Here is a 26441-nt window from a genome sequence, read left to right as displayed (position 1 = left end):
TGAGGGTGGGGGGCTATAAATAAAAAGCATTTAGAATTTCCTATCATCTTTCATAAATGATAATAAATATTTGCACAGTAGTGAATTAGAATGTTTTTCATATGTTTATAGATTTTTTGTTTTTTTGCATAACTTTCTATAAATAGATAAAAGCTTCCTGTTCATATCCTTTGACCATTTATCAATTGGTGAATGATTTGTATTCTTATAAATTTGACTTACTTCTCTATATATTTGAGAAATGAGGAGCAAATTTTGATTGAAATTTTACAGAAAATAGAATTGCTGTACAGAGAGGACCCTGAATGTCACACAATTGGTAAATAGGTTATCTGTGATAAGAACTTTGATCTTTTGATTGTATGTCTATATTTTTTTTCTTTTGTGCCTTGAGAAAATAGATTAATGATTTCCTGTGAATAACTCAGATCTTATAAAACAAGGAAATTAAATGAATTGATCAATGCATGGACAAAATTATAGAAATGAATAAATATTTTAAATTCAAAGACATTCTGTGTATAATGAGAAAGGTTAGGCAGATTTTCTAAAAAGTATTTTTTAAATGAATATATTATTTAATTTCCCTTGTTTGGGAACTTGCTTTTCTTTCACATGTTTAATAACCAATAATATGCTCCAAAAAAAGGAAAGGTAACATGTAAATTCCTCCAAAATAATATTATTGCACAGTTCTTAATACTTATATTAAGGGAACATATTTTGAGGTATTTTTTCCTTTCCATTTTGGGGAAGAAATAGCTACTTTTTTTTCAAAATCAACAAAGAATCATAAAAAATATTTTCTTCACCATAATCCATTTTTCTAACATATTATACAACATGAAGCTTCTCCCATTATTTTTGATTCCTGTTGATTATCCTTCACTCATCCCACTGAGAAGTTTTAAATTATGAATTGGAAAATGAAGAATCCGCTGATGATGTGCAATCTTTCTTTTGCCATAAATACTTTTAATCCTGGTTAAGGATTGTGTTTATATTGAACACATTTTGTTTTATGTTATGTGAGTACAAAACAGATTGAAGTAACTGCTTTAGGAAATTACTTTTAATGAAAAAAGACAGCATTAACCTGTAGAAATGGTAGTACAATTAGGGTGACTCAAATAACACCTTCATAGTAGTAATTTCTTTACAATTTTTAAATTAAATGCCTCATATTATAAATGTTAACTGAAAAACAAATCTACTCTGCTTAGCAGGGTGTAAATCAAGGAATATCTTCTTCTCTAGAATGATGGTCTTCTCATTAATGGAACTGAATTAGGAAGCATGTTAATAGAGACATGGAACCATAGGAGAGTGTTTGCATCTAACTATAGATTGTCAAAATCCTGATCAGTATTTGTTGGGAAATTGAAAGCTTTGTTGAAATATATTATTCCCTTTGCCTCTTCAAAAGGATTAAAGTTCAGCCAAAGAAGCTCACCTGTGTTCATTATGTGAATGAAACTTAGGTGAGTAAGTAAACACTTGACTGATTAACCACTTTTTCTTGAGTTTCTTAAGAGCTCTTGTGTGGCACACAATTTAATTACTTTTTGAGTGAGCATATAGCTATGCTATGTTCAAATAAGGAACATAGATGAATGTTTGATTAAAAGTATGGTGAGTCTAAATTCATCAGAGAACAATTTTGCTCATCAGATATCTATTTCACTTTTATTTTTAAAATGTGGCTGCTGGAAGACCTTATTCAAATGTCATTTAATTAACTTTTTTTTTAATTTTGAAAATAATCCAAGATTTTTGTTTCTTTGTTTGTTTCATTACAGGCAGTCAGCACAGACCCTGTCCCTGTGAAATTGCACTATGACAAATCACATGACCAGGTATGGGTGCTCAGCTGGGGAAGTCTGGAAAAGACTTCACCAACATTACAGGTTAGTATCATTAGTGGGTTTAATTGTAATGCTGGAGAAACTGAGCAAGATAGAGATTAGAGAGTATTTAATAATTTATTAAATGGGAGAGATCTCTGGGACCAAATGGATCCATGTTTTGGTCCCAGGCTGAATGAGACTATCATCTCCAAGAATCCAGCAAATAATGAGAGTTCTCAATGACATATACACAAGTGGCTCAGACTCAGGGTAAACTGAGGTGGGGATGAAGTCAGGGTGCTAAGAGCAGGAACGGGACTTTGACAGGGTGATGTGAACCTCCGGAGATGAGATGACATAATCAGAGGGAGGCACCCCAGACATGGGGAGAGGCATCTTGATTAAGATGATATCTGATATTCTAATAGCTTGGGATGGGGAGAGGCATTCTGATATTCTAAAACATAAGATCTTTTATCCTTATCAAATATTCTAATAAAGAGGGAGGGAAGTTTTGCGGGACAGAAGTAGGGGAACTGAGTCAAGTCAGGATAATTAGAGAAACTGAGAACTGTGGTATAACATAATGAAAATCATGATTTTAGGGAGGAAGGAGATAAAAAGGAAATTGCATTTATTGCATACCCACTATGTGCCAGACACCATGCTAGTTGCTTTACAAATATTATTTCATTTTATTCATACAATTATTCTAGGAGGCAGATGCTAATTAGTATGATTATTTCATAATGTGTCAGACAGAGAGGTTCAGTGATTTGCCTAGTCAGACAAGTAATAAATATAGGAGTATGGATTTGAACTCACATCTTCCTGCCTCCAGGAGCAAAGAAGGATTGATTTTCTGTCTAGCTATAGACCATTTCCCACTGCTCTTTTCAAATATTTTTGCAGGGATGATTCTAATCTGGCTATTCATCTTTATTCTCTAAACTCGAAATTGTTTAACGGAAGGCCATTGTTCAAAGAATCTATTGATTAAAGCAATACAACAGAGAATGTACAAATAATTTTAATTTTTATTTATTTTACTTCATTGCAAAGGTCTTTATTGGATTCTTTTTTTTTTTTCCCTTTGAAATAATTGATACATAGAAGTAAAGTCCCTAAGACAACTAGCTCATTATTCAATTGAAGTTTCTTTAGGGTAGATAGTTTATCAATAGATAGATAGGTTTAGATAAAGATAAAGATTTCACCTAATATTTCAAAATATTTACCATTGCAAGGCAATAGGAAATCTGCTTATCTGCCTTCCATTTACCATCTTTTATAAGCTATGTGAAAAAGTGCTTAATATGTGAGAATGTCTTCACTCCTATAAATTGCATTTTCATTTCCATTTTAAAAGAACATCTGTTACAAACGAATAGTCGAATATAATAAATTTAAAACAATTTTAAAATTGCTTATCTTCTGAATACATTCTACATACATTTCTATTATTTTTTTCTATGACATATATTCCTGATTTATTTTAAAAAATCATTGTTTTACCTTGTTAGACTGTCTCCACAAAGTAGGTTAAGTACAGTAAATGCCTCTGCATCCTGGTGCTAAATGGCATCTGAGAGTAGCAGGAAGCGATCATTTCTTTTACTTTAATCCAACCAACTTTGAATAATTTCAACCCCCCAGCCCAGATCACTAGGAAAAATGTTTGATGTTCCCTTAGGGTATTCTGAAATACTTATCTTATTGAACTATGTGATTCAAAGGAAAGAGAATATATTTTATGTGATGTTGAATTTGTTTAAAGATCTCTGAAATTATCTCGCCACATTATATCATTTATTTAAAAAATGATATCTTTTTTTGATATATAGGATGTATTTTTATAAAATGTAATTTTATTGAGAATGCAAAAAATGACAAACTCATTACACTTAAAGGATTTAAAATCTAGCTTTATAGATGATATATGAAATGTGTAGTGTATTTGTATCTTTTCAATGTGGGTAGTTTTAGTGGATACTGCCAGTGTTGGAGATTATAATCTTACTACTCCTTCTGTATGATTCTTGTTGTATGTATAAAATCCTCCATAATGGATTCACCCACATGGATCACAGGCTTTTCTTCTCTGTCTCCCACCATTATCTGAGCACCACTGCATAACCTTCTCTTTTTGTTAGACATCTCTTGGATAACATTATTATTCTGCTTCTTGTGTGCAATGTGCTCTATCCATTTAACACATTATGTGTCTCCTCATTGTCCTTTGGGTTACCTATGATTTGGATTGCTCTGAGACTGTAGTATTCCATGAGTTACAGTTGTATAGCATTCCCAAAAGAACATTGGTGTTTAAAATGGGACTTTGTACCACAGAGAAGCTTGAAACTTTTAAAAGAATTCTACAATTCCCCAATGCTATCCAGCCATCTCATTTCCTCCTATTCAATTGAACTAAATTTGTTTTTTTATCCTAAAGGAGCAAAAAAAGAACCTTTATAGTCCTGAGTAGAAGGAATGACATGATGAGAGTTGTTTTAAGAACATTAATTTTACAGTTGTTTGAAGAATGAAATGTCTTGGGAGCTGGGGATAAGAGAGAGGGGGGGAAGAGGAAGAATAGGCACATAGTTAGGAGCCCATTGCTGTACTTCAGGTGTGAAATGACAAACACTTAAATTTGAGCAGTGGTGTTACAATTGAAACTGAAAGGGAAAACAATGGAAAGAAAACTTTAATCCACATGAAGTAGGAACTAAATAAATGTGAGGATTAAGGGAGATGGTGGGATTTAAATGAAAATGACAGTTGTAGTTTGTAGAATATTAAATTATGGGCTAATGATGGACAAATTTACCCATTTGAGTAAATTTTACTTATCTGAGATAATGTTTTTTATTCCCATTGGGAAAAAAAATTGAAAATATCTCTTTTCATTATCAGTATATGATTTTCTGACTTTTCTCACACTTTTGTTATCTCAGCTTTAGGCACTATTTTTTTATGTTTGTCTAGAAGTAGGGTACTAATTTATTTAAAAAAATAGAGGTGTTGAGGGAATGCCTTCCAGCTAAGACAAATGGGGGAAATGCATAGAAGCAAAAGATAAAATATATTATATATATATATATATATATATATGTATGTATATATGTATGTATATATACATGTATACATACATGTATATATACATACATATATAATGCAAGGAGCAATGAGAATCAATCAGGTTGGTTGGATTATAAAGTGTATAAGAAAAGCAATATAAATGAGTTTGCAATGATAATGCAGAGTCAGAGTTTGTGAGAAGGGGATATTGAAGTCAAATCGAATGCTGGGTTGAAGTATTTATGCTTTTTCCAAAAGACATCAGGGTTCAACTGGACATTTTTGAACAGGTGGCAAAACTTGAAATCATGTATTTTGGAAAACTTCTCCTCCCTCCTCCCCTTCTTTCCCCCTTTTCCCCACCGTCACTTGAGAAGCATAAGACTGGAGTTAGAAAGATAAATTCATGGTTTGTTACATTAATCCATGTTAAAGATAATAAGAACCTGAACTAAAATATTGACAAAGTAGTTGGGGAGAAATGACAAATATGAGAGGTATTATGAAGATAAAAATCAATAAGACTTTTACCAACTATTTAGATGGGACTGAAGCTAGTATGCTTGGAGAAGTAACACAGGTGGACATAATAATAAGGAAGTAAAGAGAGGATGATACATTGAAAGTTAGCCAGGGACATGAACCAGAAGAGAACAATATTAATAAAACCAAGTGAGAAGAAAGTAAACATGATAATAAAATGGTTAAAAGTGCTCAATACAAAAAAAAATCTAGGAGAATCAGAGATTAGGTTGGGGAGGAAAGGAAAGGACAACATCATATTTGATGATTAAGCAGAAATTACTAAACTTGGATAAATCAAAGTTTGAGGATTTTAGGACAAGAAAAATCAAAGAAGAAAGGACTAAATAATTGGAATTTGGAGTATAGTAGCATAATATAATGGGAAAAAATATTAGATTTGGAGCCAAATGACCCAAGGTGAAATTCTGACTTTGCTACTCACTACCTACTTACAGTGTCAATCACTTATCTTCTTTGAAGCTAACTTTCCTCATTTGTAAAATGACAGAAGTTGCACTAGATTGCCTCTAAGATCCTTGTTAATTCAATTTTTTAAAGTTGTTATTGATTGAGAGAATAGAAAAGAATTGATTAACTAAAAGTTGTGAAGAGTATAGACAGAGGGTAAATATGGAAAAGGTTGAAGGATAGGAAGCTGCAAGTATAAAGGAAGATTTCTGATGGAATGATCAGAATGGTGGGAAATCTAAAGAGTATCCATTTCTTTGGATAATTTAAGAGTATAGATTGAGATTATTTTTAAAAAATGAGAAGTCTGATAAGAAATCCAGAGTGTTTCTAAACATTATCAACATGAAAAATGAAAGCAAGTATGAGGGAAGATGGGATACTGAAGAATTTGGACCAGATAATGAAAGTGATCTGTAGATGATAGCAATAAGAGTCAGTTATAAGAGATAAAATTAATGTTATGAACTTCAAAGGATAAGAGATTATGAAGTGTTAGCATAAGGGAAAAAAATCTAAAAGAGTAGCTAAAGGAAGCAAGAAAAATTCCAGCTACTTCTTTTGGCTTTGTATTTTGGAGGAGCATGAGAGAGAAGGGAACTGATTGTGTTCTAGTATTTGTTGTTACATCTTTCACCAAACCCATTGTGGCATATGAAGTTACTATGAAAAATTATATTTAATTGCACATCACTTATAAAGTCTAACAATTTGACTGAAATTGATTATATGAAATAACTCTTTTTTAGTCAAAGATTTATTCCATCATTTTTTCTAGTACATAAATTGAACTGCCAGGCCTATTATTTCAAAGGCATTGCATGAGGTAACTGTTTAAAAGCCTTGTTGTTGTTGTCATTTTTTAAAGTCTTTATTCAAAATGTGTGAATTTAATTTTAATTTAAATGAATTTAGTACATGAGTCCAAATGGTACTTACTCATGCCCCTTATTATATAGGTAATAACACAGGCCAGTGGCAGTATTTCTCACCACACAATACACACCCAGCCAGTTGGGAAGCAATTTGACAGAGTTGATGACTTTTTTATTCCTTCTACAACTCTCATCATCACCCATATGAGGTAAGTACCATAATTCCAATTTGGGAATGAAAATTGCCATAAGTAAAATGGGCTGACCAAGAAAGTACTAAATTTCTTTCTACTGAAGGATTATAACTGAGACCACATAATCCCATTGACAATGTTATTTGAAAAAAAAAATTCTTCATGTGAGTTAAAAGTATGTCAAAACTCCTTAAACTGTGGGTTTCAACCTCATATAGGATAACATAACTAAATATGTGGGTCATAGAATTATGATTTACAATTAGTAAATGTTTGATTTGCATAGCTATTTTATATACCTATATACCTGGGATCGTGTAAAATTTATTGGACAAAAAGGAGTCACGAGTGAAAAAAGTTTAAGAACCCCTAGATTAGATGATTTTTTGTTTTTCTTTTCCACTTTGAATTGAAATGCTCTAAAACCATAAGTAGTATACAAAAACATACACTCAACTCATGTAAATACAATACCAGAATACTCAAAAATTATTCTTATTCAAAAAAACTGTCTAAATAAGACTACTTTTAAAATTAACTCATTACATTCTTTCTATCAAAGTCAAATTCTGATGTTTTACCTTCCTGTGAAGAAGATTATTATATCATAAAAATTATATAAATGGAGTATAAGCTCCAACCAAGCTAAAATAGCTTTGAGAACTCTGATTTTTAAGCATTACTGGCTTATTTATCTTCATATTATATAATATTTGTTAATAGCCTTTGTATTATATTTGATAGTTTTACTTTCTGTTTTTAAGTTTCTATAATTTTTTATGTATCTGCTTGTGTACTTAGTTTTAATTGAAAAAAAAATTTCTCTTGATATCTTTGATGCATTGCCCTTTTAGCTATATTAACCCATCAATCACTTTCTGGTCCCTCCTTCTGGGCCCTTGCTAATAAGCCAATCCCTGAAATCAGACTAGGACACTGCTTTAGAATCTTCTTATTGGAAGATAACAGATTTCCTAATTAAACCTTGAGTAACCCTTTCAGAAGATAATGCTGGTTCCAGGTAAATTTTAGTCCTTTTCCCCCTCCCAGGACTGGTGTAACTGCATACAATGGTACCCTCTGCAATTCATGCTAAATCAGAATTGCAATTCTGCTAAATCTGAACAGTTTCTGCTTGAGAGATGGGTGATGAGTGAGAACACTCACGTAACAGTCACTGAAACAGAAGAGGGTTTTTGTCATAGGTCTAAATATCCCTCCAGCCTGTGAATTTCTTGTACTTTGGGTCTGAGCCTGGAGGCTGAGAGGGCTGAAGAATTGACTACTCAAAATATTATAGTTATCTAGTGTTAATTTTTAAAAAATCATCTTCTTGGGAATTCTGGCTGTTTTTTTTTTTTTTTTTCTGTAAACTGATTTATTGTTACACTGCATCTGGTATATAATTCTTTTTTTTTTTTTTTTTTTTTTTGGTAAGAGTAAGAGAACAGAAAGGAATTGATTAACTAAAAGTTGTGGAGAATATAGACAGAGGGTAAATTGTGGGAAAGGTTGAAGAATAGGAGAGTACAAGCATAAAAGAAGATTTTTGATGGAATTGTGGGAAATCTAGAATGTCCATCTCTTTGGATACCTTAAGAGGGTAAGTCAGAAAAAAAAGGTTTAGAGAAAATGATCAATATACCCCCTCCTTGGTCCACTGAAGAATCTTTGAATTTAGGCCCATCTAAGTGACAGTCTTGCTAATTTCACAGTCTCCATGCCAGGTGTGTGAATACTTATGTTTCTTTGTTTTATTTTGAAGTAACCCCTGAAGACATTGTACTAAAGCAACAGTATCAAACGCATTGCCTGTTAACTGGCTGTATATACATGCATACACTTTTTTTTTTAAAGTATTTTTTCCAATTACATGCCAAGATAATTTTTATCATTCATTTGTAAAAGATTTTGAGATCCAAATGTTTCTCTTTTTCTCCCTTCTCTCTCCTCAGCCAAAAATGATAAACAATTTGATATAGGTTATACATGTGATGTTATTTAAAACGTATTTCCATATTAGTGACAGTTATGAAAGAAGAAAAAGATTAAAAGATTAAAACATGAAAAAAGAATAAAGTGAAAAAAAGTATTCTTTGATCTGTAGAGTCCATCACATCTTTAGGTATGGATAACATTTTCCTTCGTGACTTTTTTGCACTTGTCTTAGATCACTGTGTTGCTGAAAAGGACTGAGTCATTCAAAGTTAATTATCACACAATGTTGCCAATACTGTATACAATGTTTCTCTGGCTCTGCTTATTTTCAATTTGCATCCGTTCATATAAATCTTAGCTGGTTTTTTGAAATCTGCCTCATCATTTCTTATACTATCAATAGCATTTTATGACATTCATGTATTATAACTTGTTCAGTCATTCCTCAATTGATGAACTTCCCCCTGAACTTCCAAAATTTTGCCACTATGAAAAGCATTACTATAAACATTTTTGGCATAGGTAGATCCTTTTCCCTGTTTTATGATCTCTTTGGGATATGTATCTAATAATGGTATTACTGGATCAAAGGATATGCATAGTTTGGTTGCTATTTGAGTATAAATCCATATATCTCTCCAGAACCTTTGGATCAGTTCACAACTCCACTAAGAGGGAGTGCATTAGTCTTCCACTTTTCCTGTACCCTCTCCAACATTTCCATTTTCCTTTTTGCTGTCATATTGGTCATTCTAATATGTGTGAGGTGAAAGTTCTGAGTTGTTTTAATTTGCATTTCTCTAAAGGTGATTTAGAGCACTCCTTCATATGCCTATAGACAGCTTTGATTTCTTCATCCAAAAACTTCCTGTTCATATTCTTTGATCATTTATCAATTGGGGGATGGCTTATATTCTTCTGAAAGTGACTCAGTTGCCTATATATTTAAAAAATGAGATTTTTATCAGAGACATTTGCTCTAAAGATTGTTCCTTGGTTTTCCTTCTAATTTTGTTTGAATTAGTTTTGTTCATGCAAATGCTTTTTAATTTAATATAAGAAAAAAATCCATTTCCTAGGAAATTTATTTATTTTTAATACACAATGCTTTGTGAATCATGTTGGAAGAGATAAATCAGAACAAAAGGGGAAAAAAAAACAATGGGACAGATTTTTAAAAATCAGAAAAAAGAAGTGAATATTACATGTGTTGATTTACATTCAGTCTCCTTAGTTCTTTTTCTGAATGCAAATAGCATTTTCTGTCTAAAGTCTATTGGGATTGCTTAGAATTACTGAATCACTGAGAAAAACCAAGTCTTTCATAGTTGATCATCTCACATTCTTGTTGTTATTGTATACAAAATATTGCTATTTCTGCTTATTTCACTCAGTATCAGTTCATGTAAATCTTTCCAGGCCTTTCTAAAATTAGTTTGCTCGTCATTTTTATACAACAATAATATTCCATTACCTTCCTATAATACAACTTGTTCAGCCATTCTCCAACTGATGGACATGTGCTCATTTTCCAATTCTTTGCTACTACAAAAAAGCAGGCACAAACATTAAAAATTATCTATTTTATATACATTAATAGTTCCTATCTCTTGTTTGATGGTGAACCCATAATTCATTTATCTTCTTTAATAATTTGATGCTATTTGCCTTGGTGCATATATTCATATAAATACACATATGTGTATGTTTGTCCATATGTATTTAGTATTGATATTGCTTCCTTGTCTATCATACTTTTTAGTAAGACAGTTTTTTTCTTTATCTTTTTAAATTGTCTATTTTTGCTTAGCTTTTTCTGAGATCACAATTGATATGTCTGATTATTTATTTCAACTTAAGTATAATTGATTCGGTTCCAGCTGTTTACTTTTCTTCTGGATCCGTGTCTCTGCTTTAAGTGTGTTTCTTATAGACAATATATTGTCAGAATTCTGATTTTTAATCATTGTGCTTTGTGCTTCTATTTTATGGGAGAGTTCATCCAATTCATATTCACAGTTATGACTTAACTTTGTATTTCCCTCCATCCTATCTTTCCTCCCTTTTGTCCTCTCTTTCCTTTCAGTCTTTCCCTTTTCACCTGTGTTTTATTTCTCCCTATCCAGGTCTGTCCTTTCTTCTCCCTGTTCCTCTATAGACTCTGCAACCTTTAGTTAATCGCCTCCCTTTACTGTCCTATCCAGTAACATAGATTTCTGTATTCAGCTGATTATATATATTATTCTCTCTTTGAACCAATATTGATGAGAATTTAAGTGACACAATCACTTATCCTCTATTTTCCTCTTGAGTCTTGTGTGTCTCTTCATGTAAAATAATTAACTCCATTCTATTTCTCCCTTCTTTCTGCACCCTATGTACTCTTCCTTCTAATCTCTTAATTATTATTTTTTAAGTCATTCCCTTAAGTTCACCTTAAATCTATACCCTCTGTCTTGTGAATTCCTTCTTGTTGTACTGTTAACAGTACAATTTTTAACAGTTCCAAGTATCATGTTCCCAAGGAAGAATGTAAATAATTCAGCTCCATTGAATCCCTTATGCTTTCTTTTCCCTTCTTTGGCTTCTCTTGTGTCTTAATATCAGAGTTCCATTTGCTCTTGTGTTCCCTTCTGATCTTCTCTTTATAAAAGCTTGAAATCCTTTTATTTCTTTGACTGTCTTTTCCCTTTCAGTCTTAAGCATAATTTCACTAGGTAGGTGATTCTTGGTTATAGTCCTAGCTCCTGCCTTCCAGAATTTGCTTTCCATAACTTCCAATCCTTTAATGTTGCAGATGCTAAATCCTGCATAATCCTGAATGTAGCTCTGTCAGTATTTGAATTTTTTTTTTCTTTCTGGAAATTTGCTGCCTTTTTTTCATTGATGTGATAGGTAATTTGGCTATAATATTCCTTGGAATTTTTATTTTGGGATCTTTTTTCCTAAGATGATTGGCAGATTCTTTTAATGCCATTTTGCCTCTGGTTCCAGAATATCAGGACAATTTTTCTTGATAATTTCTTTAAAATGGTGTCCAGGTTCTTCTTTTCATTTTGGATTTCAGGTAATTCTGATTCTGATATTGTCCCTTCTCAATCTACTTTTCTGATCAACAGTTTTTTTTTTTTTTTTAATGAGGTTCTTAAGTGCCATTCTTATTCTTTTGAATTTTTTGATCAACTCATGGTGTTTCTTAGCGTTATTAGCTTTCATGTGCCCATTCTGACATTTAAAGAATTGGTTTTCCTAATTAGCTTTTATACTTCCTTTTCCCTTGATCGATTATACTTTTAAGAGAGTTGTTTTCTTCAGTGGATTATTGTAGTTCCTTTTCCATTTGGCCAATTCTACTTTTTAAGTAGTGGTTTTAATTTTTGGAGCTGTCACTTTTTTTTTTTAATTCTCATACATTATTCCCATTTCTTTTCTCTCTTGTTCTCCTACCTCTCTGATATGGTTTGTTGAAGTGGGGCTTGCTATTGGCTTACTGGCATCCTTTGGGTTATGCACAGTGTTCCCCTACTACTCAATGAGACAGATCTTTCTTGCTTATCTTCCAAGTTTCTTGAGTTAAAAAGATTGTTTCATCCTATCTTTTTGCTGGTTCTGCTGGTTCAGGATTTGTTTCTGAGCACTATTTTATGGTTTTTTGAAGGTGAATATGGGAGAGTTATGGTACTTTCTCCACCATCTTGGATCTCAGAAAAGAAATTCTGCAACAATGCTTGAGTAGAGTTCTAACTTCATCAAAATATAACTGGGAAATATTTTTAAAAATATGTAAAATTCAATAAAATATAAACCATTTTTAAATTAAATAAAAATGTAACACAAAAAGATCCTTACATGTAAATTAGTGGCCCCCATTTCTATTTGAATTTACTACTACTGTACCATAGCATCCAAGATGCAGTCTTTGTCAGTAGGAAAAAAATACCTACATCAATGATGCATCAAAATATTTCTAGCCAGGATTTCCCTAAGGATCATTTTAAGATCACTTTAAGTTTCCTCTAAAATGTTTATAAACTCTATATCATTATTCTTCTTAGGAAAAAAAATTTATGATAATTCACATTTCCATAGTATACTAAGATTTACAAAGTATGATTTGAATTATTTTATTTCATACTTAGACTTTATGAAACTATTATTTCATTGGTGTAGGTATTTTTAATTACTCTTCTCTATGGTCATATATCAAAATGACTTATAAAGGCAAAAATGTAGAATTGAACTATAGAATATGGTTTCTGTATGGGCAATTTCTGCATTAACATAAGTAATTGAAGCCACATTATTAGATTATATAAATTGAAAAAAACTTTGCTTCTAATTAACATGATAAAAATAGGTAAGAATTCACTATGGTAGAAGTGATAAGGAAAATATAAGGGCAAGATGATGATACCAAAGTGATGATTTGACCTTTCCATTCCTTTCAATTTATCAAAAGAGAGAGAGAGAGAGGAAAAAAAAAATTTTAGCTTTAGGAAATAATTTCATTGAATTGAAATGCATCACTAGTTCCCCAATATATCTAGGTATAGTTAATTAAGTGGATAATGTGCTCTATATGGGTAAAATCCTATTTTAATGAGCTTGAAGCAATATCCAAATTGTTTTATTGTATCAAAAATGTCATTAAAGCAGAAACATCTATCATAATGAGCAGAAGTGTACTTCAGTATTAATTATATATTACATCTGACAGCAACAAAATTAAGAGAATTTATTTTTGGCACATAGTAGGTGTTAAGAATATTTGATGAGTATACAAAAGTGGTAATTTTTCTACTAAAAGACAAATCAGTGGCAGAGAGGAAATACTATGCATTTCTGCAATAATTATTTCATCATGCTTTATAAGTTATTTTAATCAAAATTTGACATGTATTTTAAAATGTGGTATTGATGTTGAAAGGATATATAAATTTTCCTTTAGCGCTTTCAAGGCTCAGTGTAGAAAATAATAAGATTCTAACTTGATCAATTCAGTTTAATCATTATATGTCTACTATGTTTAAAAAAAATGACAGATAGACTGGGAATTGTTATGATTTCTTTCATTCGTGAATTATCAATTTTCCCCCAAAAAATAAAATGTTATTGTGATAGTTCATAAATTAACTCATGCTTCTCTGAATTTGATATAAAATCTTTTGTTTTTATCACCTGTATCTATGTATAGGAAATTCCAAAAGTTTAGCTTAAACATGTAATAGCTGAAAATCAAATTAAGACTTTTGAAGCACCCTAAGCACATATGCTTTTACTATTATTTATTTGATTTTTCATTTGTATATGACTACTTGTAACTTCAGTTGGGGTTTCTTGGCAGTGATTTGCCATTTCCTTCTTTAGCTTATTTTACAAATGAGCAAACTGAGGCAAACAAGGTTAAGTGGCTTGCTTAGGGTTACACAACTAGGAACTATTTCAGACTATATTTGAACTCAGAAAGATGAGTCTGAGTCTAGTCCTGATAATCTTATCTATTCTTTCACCTAGTTGTCCTATGTGCATATGTAGCCCCAAACATTTATAATATAACTGATATTTTAAAAAAGAGAAAACTTCTGTTAAATAATGTTTTTAAGTCATATGTTGTTCTGTTTTGTTTGATTAAAATAGAATCTGTTCAAAACACATCAGTCAACTATTGTCAAGATAGTCTATTACTTGAGCCAATACTAACATGGAAATTATTAAAATAAAATCATATTGTTATACATAAGTGCAGCAGAGAAATAGTTTTAATTCAAACTTGCCTGATTTATAAGGAGATTGCATATTACACGTAACTCCCTCATAAATAAAATTAAAAAATAAAATAAAATAAAATAAATTCCACAGCAGATATTCTAGCAATGTAATATAGTCAAATGATGACTGGAGATTGAGAAGCCAGATCCACACTCACCAATAATGCTTTATATCTGTGTGATTTGGAGTAAGTCACCTTTTCTTTTCTTTATTTTATGCTGAGGCAATTGGAGTTAAATGATTTGCTCAGGGTCACACAGCTAGGAAGTTTTAAATGTCTGAAGTCGGAGTTGAACTCAGGTCCTCCTAACTTCAGGGGTGGTGCTCTATCCACCTAGCTGCCCTTTAAGTCACTTTTTCTTTCTGGATTTGTTTCCTCATTTATGAAATAAGAGCTCAACTTTGCATCTATAATTCTATTAATCAATTACTAGTCATTTGTTAAGAACTCATTATGTTTTAAGCACTGTAATTGTCCCTGGCAATTCAAAGACAACAATGAACTTCAAATTTACATGTCAATCTCCCAAAGGAAACATAATTCTTTTTTGCCTCCTCTCCTGGGAAAAATGGTAAACTTTTTCTAACTGTTTGTGGAAATACTTTTGGGAATCTGAATCTATCCTGTTCCTTTTCCTCACCTATCACAATCCTCCTCAGTTAATTGTTAGCATCTCAGAATTAATATAGAGTGAGTGAATGGAACTGATTACTCAAAATTCTAAGCATTCATTAGACTGTGATCAAATGATCTAGAAATAAAAGGTTTTTCTTAATCCATAAACAGGTATTAGCAGAAAGTATTACTTTCTGCCTTAAATACAGGTTTTAAAAATAGAAAATAAATTAGTATGTGGCTGAACTCTGAAAAGAGAAATTCATTGAACTCAGAAAACTTAATTGAACACTGATTATGTGCAATGGGTAGCTAGAGGATGTAGTGGATAGGTCCAGAAGTCAGGAGGACTCGTTTTCCTGAGTTTAAATCCAGCCTCAGACAATAACTAGCTTTATGACCAGACATATTTGCTTTATTTGCTTCAATACTTCATCTATAAAACTAACTGGAGAGGGAAATAGAAAATCAATCCAGTATCTCTACCAAGAAAATTTTAAATGGGATCACAAAGACTTGAATGCAACTGAAGAATGACTGAACAATAGCCAACAACAAAAGCACCAATGCTATACTAAATAAGGGAGAGCAAAAACAAAAACACAAAATATTATCTAGCTTTACAGAACTTGTGTACTGCTGACAGAGCATGGCATGTACAGAAATAACTACAATCTAAGCTGAATAAAAGAGTGGGAGGCCCAGCTATGAGGATATCAAGGAAAGCTTTACAGGAGGTACCACTAATGCCCAGCCTTCATGTTCCTGTGCAGGATAGTAGCATGAATGTATCTGTGAGTAAGAAAGGTCTTTATGAGTTTACTTTGAAAGACAGATTATATATGTGGAAAAATGGAGACTATTGCAATGTAGGGCTTATATTAGAGTGATTATATTATATGTGTATGTGTGTACACACACACACACACACACACGTGTGTATATATATATATACATATATATGTATATATAAATAATGAATTGGAAGGAACTGGTGATCAAATGGAGATGAGGATGCAAACTTAGGAATTTGTCAGACTAGAAAGGGGTTACTGTAATATAAGCAATGAAGACAAAAGGAGGAAAAGGTTTAGGAGAAAATATAATGATCTTGTGCTTAAATAGTGAATTTGAGGTGCCAATCAGACACTCAAGTAGAAAATAAGTCTTATAGATATTTAGAAATGCAAATCTGAGGGTCAGTAGAGAATTCAGAACTGGAGAAGTCAGTTTAGGTGTCCCCTGCCTATAGGGGCTATTTAAAGCCATTTGAGGGAATAAAATGGTTCAGACAGAAGGGATAGGCAGAGGAGAGGCCCAAGGAAAACTTATTTCCACTTTGCAGAGTTGAAGAGAGCATACATGAGGAAGTAGAGGCTTTAGGTATAAATTATTTTTTTTCTAGACGTTTAGCATTGATTGTAAAAGGAGTAGAAATGATACTAACTAAAAAGAGAAGATTATTTAATAAAAACTTTTTTTTTTCCTTTTTTACCAAATAATCTGTTTCTAATATTTAAATCAGACACAGATGGCCAGATCAACACCATCCTTTTCTGAAGCTGTCCTAATAGATTTTAGTTTACAATGAATCTTCCTTACTTTAAAGCACTGTTTCAATAACATACAATGACAAATTTCATTAGAGGAGTCTTTGGAAATGGAAATCACCTCAGAAATTCTCTATTCTAATATTCACACCTTAAATATGAGAAAACTGGGAGGTTAAAGAGACTTCTTTAAAAGGAGAGGTGTAAAGTTCGAGTTAGCTCCTGGAGACCTCAGGATCAGCCAGAGTCAGGATAAATAAAAGTCCTTGGCTTTATGGGGAGAAGTGAATGAAGCAGGCAAACTGCCACAGGCTCCCCGGAAATGTATCCTCAATTCTCAAATCCAAAGTAACCAACTTCTCTCCTCCACCTCTTATCCCTCCTCCCTCTAATCCTTGCCTATGATTATCTTAACACCAAACATTCACCCAGCATCAACTGTGAGAAGAGCCATTTATCCAAACATATGTTAATAGAGTCATTGTCTCATATCGAATAGGTAATTAGCCTTAAGTGCTCAGTTGTCAGATTCAAGAGCATCTATTCAGAGTTTCAGAGATATTCCCAAGAAGCTGAAGAGCTTGGATCTAGCCCTAAATTCTACACTGTAAATGACAAAGTTTTATATAAGGTTATTATATAATAAGATTATTATCCAAAGGTTTTTTACAATTAATTGATGCCAGTGGCAAGAATAGAACTAAAATTTCCTGGATCTGAATTCAGTATTCTTTCTACTGGCTCATATTTCTTTCTTTGAAACAGCATGGAGAAGTGGAAAGTGCTGAACTAATTGTGAATAGAGGTTGATGTCTTAGAACCACAAATAATTTGTATGTGTATTTTTATTTTTCCTTTTTTTCTTTTTTGGCTGAGACAATTGGGATTAAGTGACTTGCCCAGGGTCACACAGCTAGGAAGTATTAAGTGTCTATGTCCGTATTTGAACTCAGGTCTTCCTGACTTCTGGGCCAGTGCTCTATCCGCTATGCCATTTAGCTTCCCCTATACCATAAGTTCTTTTAAAAAATGTTAGTTGAAGGAAAAAAAATATATAGATAATCAATCACAGACTGCATTGAATTTTGTTCTAGGTAGTAAACCCACATAGATGCACTCTTATAATCACTATTGATCTTACAGGTATGCACACATATGTACATACATACATACATATATATTTATTTCAACATATTTGAAATAGAATCTGAAATTCTCATGATTAAAAATGAGTCAAATGTCTCCACATGCCTATTCAGTGACTGAGTATTTTTGGATACATCCTCATCTTTAAGGAAATGAGAATAATGTTTCTATTAGTCAGTCATAAAGATTAGATCTCTACATGTTTTAAAATTATTATACAGAGATGTGAGAACAATGTTTATTTTAATCACAACTTAGAATGAAGTATAAGACTTAGCCCGTCCTGCACTTTAAAAATATTGTATAAATCTATACCAAATATGCCTTTTTGCTATCATTAGCTTTAGTCTAATTTGTAATAATATTTATCTTTATACTTTTTAAATTTCAATTTTAATTGCTCTATTTTCTACCTTGAAGGGTTATCATTTCTTAGAATTTTAGAGTCATAAATAATTGTGGTATTTGAATATTCTTTTAATTTCAATGACATTAACTTTAACCTCTGGTTTTGTCTAGTGGCAGAGAGAGAGAAAAAAAGAGAGACAGACAGACAGACAGACACAGAGAAACAGAGAGACAAAGAGAAAGACAGAGAGACAGAGAGATAATTGCCACTGAGCCTTACTTTTTTTTCAAAACAGGAAAAAAGTTAAATTTCATAAGAAAGCTCAAAAATCAGATTTATTTTTTTCATTGATTTTTATAATAAAACTTGAAATCATTTTGAATGTAAGGATGCCATTTTATAATAGATAATTTTCTTGCTGATAATTATATAATATAAATAGTACATAGGAAATTTTTTTTAAAGTAGTCCTACTATTCTGCTCAAACTGTTTTACCCAAGGTCACTATGGATTTCTTATTGGCCAGATCCATTAGTCTCTTCTCTGATTTTATCCTCCTTGAATTATCTTCAATATTAGATACTGTTGACTATTCCTTTGTTTTACTTTTTCCTAGTTTCCATGATGAAATTCAATGTTTTAGATTCCTATAAGTATGTTATGTATTGTTACCTTCTATATAACATAAGCTCCTTGAAGGCAAGACTGTGAGGATTTTGTATCTGTAATCTCAGGGTCTAGCAAATAATAAGAATTTAATATTAATTGTTTGATCCTTTCTATAACCAACACACTTCTTTTTCCTAATTTGCATTTAATTTTGTTAAAAATTGTTCACTGTCTGATTTAATTCAAGTTTGTCCAATTAGTTCTTTTTTTCTAAAACTATTGCCTTGAATTATGCCTCAATCCTGACATAATATACTTAGCAACTTAAAATTTTAATGAAAGAATTACCAAAGGACACAAAATGACTTTTAAAATGCATATTTAAAATTAACTTAAAATATTTTATCATAATACATATCCCAAAATTGTTAGTCTCCTAAAACAGTAAATCTTTCAAGATTAGAAATTACTGGAGGATTGCCGTCTAGATCTAGATTTAAAAAGCTGTATTTCATATGTCAACAAATGAAAAGGGAGAGAGAACTGCTGGTGCCATGATTTTCAAAGTATTTTTTTTAATGTTACTATTTTCACTATGTCATCTCTCTGCTAAAAAATTCTTAGTGGCTCCCCAACTTATACTGCCTTATGTCTAAATACCTCTCACTGTCTTGAAAGACCCTGAAAAGAACTTTCCACATTCTACCTCTGCAATCTTATTTTCCATCTCTCCTTCCTAACTCAAAACATTACTATCAATTACAGCTTACTGTTCAATGTCAACATTTTTTCCCCTTTCTTCTATTCTGTTCCTTTTCTTAACTCCTAATTTTGATTCTCTTAATTATTTTCATGGTGGAGCTCAAATAACCTTTCTTCTAAGACACCTTTCATAAGTATTTATTTCAGTTTTTTTTCTCTGCAGCACAATTTAAAATCCATTTTTATGTTTTATGTCCTATTTACACACTTATTCTTATTTTTCAGTGATCGTCACTTTAAATTAAATAATAACATATATAAATATGAATACACAATACATATATGTATGTAGATATGTATATACATACCCACACATATAATATCAACAGAATGGCTCTCAGTATGCTTCTCTCCTCCCTCTCCCAAATGAATATATTTTCATTTTTATTGCTCAAATAGAATGTAAGTTCCTTAAGGACAAAAGCCAAGTAGCATAATTATTTTCCATACATTGAACACTTCTCAACATAATGCTGACTGAATTTCTTAGGTAGCCACTCAGTAACATTTATGGATTGATTAAAAGTAAGTTATCAGTGTTGGAGAAAAAAAATAAAAAATAAAACAACAACAACAACAACAACATCAAAAAACATCCCAAGTAAATTTTTATGCCAGCTGATGAAAAATTCATGATAGGGATAAGTCAATTAAACTATTTTCTCTTTGAAATCTTGAATCACAACTTTAAAATCTGGAATGCTAAATTAACATCTAACTAATGAAAAAAAAATAAACTGATGATTTTTGAAATGGATTTTATTAGCTTTTTTTGTTCTATGGGTTTGGAACCAATTTTCTAATTTTTTACTTTCTATTTTTAAGATTGAATAAAGTAAATTGCATCATATACTATATTAATTTATATAAAAATACAGAAAATATCCTGATTATGATTACTATTTTAGACTATAAATACATATTTTGTTTCATTTAATTGAATTAATCATTTTTCCTTTTTAGATCTTTAATAATGGTTACGACTCGGCCAAAAAATTGTGAAAGATAAAATTTCATGTGCTAAGAAAAAGACATAAAGAAGAGAGAAGAAATATTCTTAATATTACACAAAGCATCTGAATAAACCAAGAGTTAAATCAAACTTCACATGCTAATTTTAACTGTTATTGCTTTTTAAATGTCTTTATGATTATCTGAATTCATGCATCATTATTTTCCAAGGACTTGAAAACATTTCTTTCATACAATATCCTTAGTAACAAAGGAAAACAATGGCTATTCTCATGTTTAACTTTCCCCTTTTCCATATATATATATACACATACATACATATACATATATCTCATGTTCCCATGTTGTTACTGAATGGCATACATAATCAATCAGGAAGGTAAAGAGAGTACTTTTTTTTTTAACCAATCTTTGCACATATTTGATTTTTTTAGATGACCTTACATTTTATTGTTTTTATAATTAGAAATGATTTAATAAACATTTATTAAGGGCCTGCTGTTTTGAATGCTATGCTACATAATGAGGCTACAAAGAAAAGCAAAAGCAAACAAACAAACAAACAAACAAAAAAAAAACAAATCCAGGATAATTAGTATGAATATTTATAAATAATTGTAATACTATGTATAAGGAATTTAAGGTGATCATTTTACCTGGATTGTAAAATATGAAGAGAGAAATAAAGTTTAAGAAGACTAGAGAAGTAGTAAAGGATTAGGATATGAAGAGACTCAAATGCAAAAATATATATATATATATATATATATATATATATATGACACTTGCAAGTAATAGGGAGCCACTGGAGTTTTTGAGTAGAGGGGTATATAGAAATGTGTCTCAGAAAAGTCTTCTCAGTAACTGTGTGGAGGATATGAGGAGACCTTATCCAGGAAGCTTAGAAAAAAAATAAATTGAACACAGGCCCCAAAAGAATTGTGGAAGAGCTAAAATTGAATTTCAAAGTGAAATAAAATTGCTAACAGAAAAATTAGGTAAAGAAATAAGAGCAAAGGAAGGAAATCAAGAAAAAAAAAACAACTTGTTGGAAAGTTTCATAAAAATACTAAAGAAAATAACACCTTAAAAAGCAGAAATTGTTTATAGAAAAGGGGTTACAAAACTTATATGATGAAAATAATTATGTGAAAAGCAGAATGGGTCAAATGTAAAGAGTTACAAAATTTCTTGGAAAAGAATAATTCTTTAAAAATTAGAATTGGGCAATTGAAAGCTAGTAACACTATGAGACATTAAGAAACAATAAAATAAAATCAGAAGAATGAAAAGAAGAAAATGCAAAAGAACTCTTACAAAGAAACTTGTCTCACAAATAATACCATAGATAATAAAACAATATCAATACTAAATATATATGCACCAAGTGGCATAGCATCTAAATTCCTAAAGAAGAACTTAAGAGAGCTGCAAGAAGAATAGACAGCAAAACTATAATAGTGGGGGATCACAACCTTGCTCTCTCAGAAGCAGATAAATCAAAGCACAAAATAAATAAGAAAGAAGTTAAGGAGGTAAATAGAATGTTAGAAAAATTAGGTATGATAGATCTTTGGAGAAAATTGAATGGAGACAGAAAAGAGTACAATTTTTTCTTGGTAGTTCTTGGAACCTATACAAAAATTGACTATATATTAGGGCATAAATACCTCAAAATCAAATGGAGAAAGGCAGAAAGAATAAATGCATTTTTTTCAGATCATGACGCAATAAAAAAATTATATTCAATAAAAGGCCAGGGAAAATTAGACCAAAAATTAATTGGAAACTAAATAGTCCAATCCTAAAGAATGAATGAGTGAAACAGGAAATCATAGAAACAATCAATAATTTCATCCAAGAGAGTGACAATAATGAGGCAAGCAACATGCCAAAATTTGTGGCATGCAACCAAAGTGATAATAAGGGGAAATTTTGTATCTTTAGATGCTTATTTGCATAAAATAGACAAAGAGAAGATCAATGAATTGGGATTGCTACTAAAAAAAAGCTAGAAAAAGAACAAATTAAAAATTAAAAACTCTTCTGAAAATTTAAAAAATGCCATAGAAAATAGAAGATAGTTTAAAAATTTTGGATAAGTCTCAAGAAAAGCATAAAAAGGTAAATGAAGGAAAAATCATAAGGAATTGAGTGAGATTATACTGTTTACCTTTCTACATGGGAGAATGATACAAGTGATTTCTAAAAAAATTTATTGTTACTATTGTACTATTGGAAGTATTCTACCAAAAAAAAAGTAGGGTAATGGAATAGTAAGAAAGACAGATGTTCCAGGAAAAGGATGAAGGAGAATGAAGAAGGGGAAAATTTATCTTACCTAAAAGAGGAGCACAAAGAAGAGTTTTACAGTTGAAGGAGAAATGGGAGGGGGGCAGAGTATGTTTGAACTTCTCTTACATCTAAATTGGTTCCAAGAGGGAAAACATGCATACACACATGTGTGTGCGTGCACACAGATACACATACAGAGTTCATTGGTAGTAGAAATCTACTTGCCCAATATGGAAGGGGATAGGATAAATGTGGGAGGGGGGCTTGAATGAAAGGGAGAATGGATAAAATAAATTAAGTCAGAAATAAAAGAGACTTTAGAGGAGAGACAGAGTAGAAAGAGATAGAGCAATATAACCAGAAAAAAATATAATGATGGGAAATGTATAGATGGTCATGATAATGGTGAAGGGATTAGAAATCAGAACCAATAAAGTGTTGTTTATAAGAAACATTCTTGAAAAGTAGAATTAAAATTAAAATAAGAAGCTAAGGGAAATTTATTTATTATGTTTTAATTAATGCGGGAGGGAGCAATTATTTAATTTTTAAATATTTATCTTTAAAGATTTAAGTCCTAAATCCTATCCATTCCTGTTTTGTTCTTTTCTTTTTTTTATAATATATGATGGTTCTCTAGGATCAGGTTTCTTGGGGAGGTTTTCTGGAGGCAGCCTTAGTTTCAGTTCAAAGTAATAATCACCTCAAATTCAGCCAGCTGATAAAATCCAAACATTTATCTTCTCCTTCCAAGTCCTCCGAATCCTTCGTTCTGCCCAACTGCAGTCTCTAGCTTATCAGTCTTCCAAAGTGAACTCTCACTCTGTCAATCTTCCAAAGTTACTTCTGGGTCTAGCTCAACTCCGACTTGTGGCTTCTTCTGAACTGACTGACTTACTGACTGACTGAAGCTTTTTTTATGCTCGGTGTAAAAGATTGACTCCTCCTCCGAGAGTGGGATTATGGGAGGTGTGAATTGACAAAGTTACAAAGTTAACTTTGTGTATCTCCCTTACTTGTGAACCCTAATGTGTGAGCTCTAATGTGTGACCTCTAATGTGTAAACTCTTAAAGGTGCAAACCCAAGCACACAAGCATTGCTTCCATCAATTCCACTTAGTACCTTGTTTCAAGTTCTGGCCCCATAACATCTCCTCATAGGATCAGATCAATCATACTGAACCTTGCTAAATTAGATAATTATTGTCTCTATCAATTTTAATGACTTAACACTTTGTAAGGATTCCAACACATTCCTCTTTCTCTTCTCCTTTCCCTTAGATGATAAGCAATAAATTATACATTATACATGTGAAATTATGTAAAACATTTCCATATTAGTCATTTTGTACAAGAAAACAAGTAAAAAGGGAAAATGAAAGAGTGAAAAAATAGCATGAATTAGTCTATATTCAATGAATATCATTTTTTTTTCTTCCTGGAGACAGATAGATAGTATATATTATTATAAGTCCTTTGAAATTATCTTGGATAGTGTATTGCTCAAAGTAGCTGCATAATTCACAGTTCTTTATCAGATAATATTGTCACTTTGTATACAGTATATTTCACTTTGCATCTGCTCCTGGAAGTCTTTCTAGATTTTTCTTAGAGTATTCCACTCATCATTTCTTATAGCACAATAACATTCCTTCTCATACTACAATTTGTTCAACTATCCCCCAATTGATGAGCATCACCCTCAATTTCCAGTTCTTTGTCACCAGGAAAAAAGAAAAAAAAATTCTGTAAATACTTTTGTACATATCAGTCCTTTTCATTTTTCTATTTTTATCTTTTTTCAGATACATAGCTATTAGTGCTATTGCTAGGTCATAGAATATATATGTAGTTTTATAGCCCTTTGAGTATAGTTCTAAATTGCTTTACAGAATGGTTGAATCAATTCACAACTCCACTAAAATGCATTAATATCTCATTTTCCCCACATCCTTTCCACCATTTGTCATTTTCTGTCCTATTAGGTAATCTAATAGATATAAGATGTTACCTCAGAATCATTTTAATTTGCATTTCTTCAATCAATCGTGAGTTAGAACTTTTTTCAAATGACATAGCTACAATTTATGTCGTCTGAAAACATCTTATCTTTTGATCATTTGTCAATTGGGGAATGGTTCTTATTTTATAAATTTGATTTACTTCTCTATATGTTTGAGAAATAATGAGTTTATCAGAGAAATTTTCTTCAATTTTTTCACAGTTACCAATGTTAAGTGCATTTGTCTCCATCATATTTCTCCCTTCGCATTTATTCTATTCTTTCTTTGCTTTTACCCTGTATGTGCTCAAAAAGGTTTTGTCTCTCACTATTACCTGCCTCAATCTGCCCTCCCTTCTATCACAACCTTTCCCTTCTTACTTTCCAGTAGGGTAAAATAGATTTCTGTACCTAAGTGTAGATATTATTTTATCTTTAAGGCAATTTCTATGAAAGTAATATTTACTCACTCCCCGCTTTCTCCCTTTTTACTCCCATCTACTGTAAAAAACTTTTTTTCTTTCTTTTATGGGAGATAATTTACCTCATTCTACCTCTCATTTCCCCTTTAGCCTAGTGCATTCCTCTCTCATCTTTTAATTTAATTTTTATGTATCCCTCATATTCAGCTAATACCCATATCCTCTGCCTGTATATCCTCTTAACTGCTATAAAAATGAGAAAGTTCTTGTAATTTGCAAGTATCATCTCCCCTTGTATGAATGAAAAAAAGTTTAACTTATAAATGCTTATGATTTCTCTTTCCTATTTACCTTTTTATGTTTCTTTTGAACTTTGTGTTTGAAAATCAAGCTTTCTTTTAACTCTGGTGTTTTCATCAAGAGTGCTTGAAAGTCCATATTACATTAAATATCCATTTTTTTTCCTGTGAAAGATTATTCTTAGTTTCCTGGGCAGGTGATTATTGGTTGTAATTCTAACTCCAGTGATTTTCAGAATATAATATTCCAAGCTCTCTAGTCCTTTAATGTGGAAACTCCTAAATATTGTGTTATCTTAACTGTGCCTCCAAGACATTGGATTGTCTTTTTGACAAATTTGAATTGTTTCTTTCTGGCTGCTTGGAATATTTGCTCCTTGATCTGGGAGCTCTGGAATTTGGCTATAATAATCCTGGGAGTTTCCATTTTGGGACCTCTTTCAGGGAATGAATTATATCAATTTCTATTTTACTGTCTGGTTCTAGAATATCAGGGTGATTTTCCCTGCTAATTTCTTGAAAGATGACATTTACACTTTTTTCTTATCATTGTTTTCAGATAATCCATTAATTTTTCAATTTACTTCTGGATCCATTTTCCAGTTGTTTTTCCAATGAGATATTTCACATTGTCTTCTTTTTCTTTCAACCTTTTGGTTTTGTTTTATTGCTTTTTTTAGATTTTTCATAGTTATTAGCTTCCATTTACTCAACTCTAATT

General features: G+C 31.4%; 1 protein-coding gene across 1 annotated transcript in view; it reads left to right on the top strand.

Annotated features, from left to right (window-relative positions):
• Positions 1-26441, top strand: part of FSTL5 (follistatin like 5) — a 994361-nt gene that overhangs the window by 931986 nt on the left and 35934 nt on the right. Inside the window, exons 14-15 of the mRNA XM_051966050.1 lie at positions 1800-1907; positions 6881-7005. Coding sequence (XP_051822010.1) covers positions 1800-1907; positions 6881-7005 — 233 coding nt within the window. The remainder of the gene's footprint in view (positions 1-1799; positions 1908-6880; positions 7006-26441) is intronic.

The sequence above is a fragment of the Antechinus flavipes genome, chromosome 6 (assembly GCF_016432865.1).
Source record: "Antechinus flavipes isolate AdamAnt ecotype Samford, QLD, Australia chromosome 6, AdamAnt_v2, whole genome shotgun sequence".
Classification (NCBI taxonomy): domain Eukaryota; kingdom Metazoa; phylum Chordata; class Mammalia; order Dasyuromorphia; family Dasyuridae; genus Antechinus; species Antechinus flavipes.
This window is presented reverse-complemented; position numbering and strand designations above follow the sequence as displayed.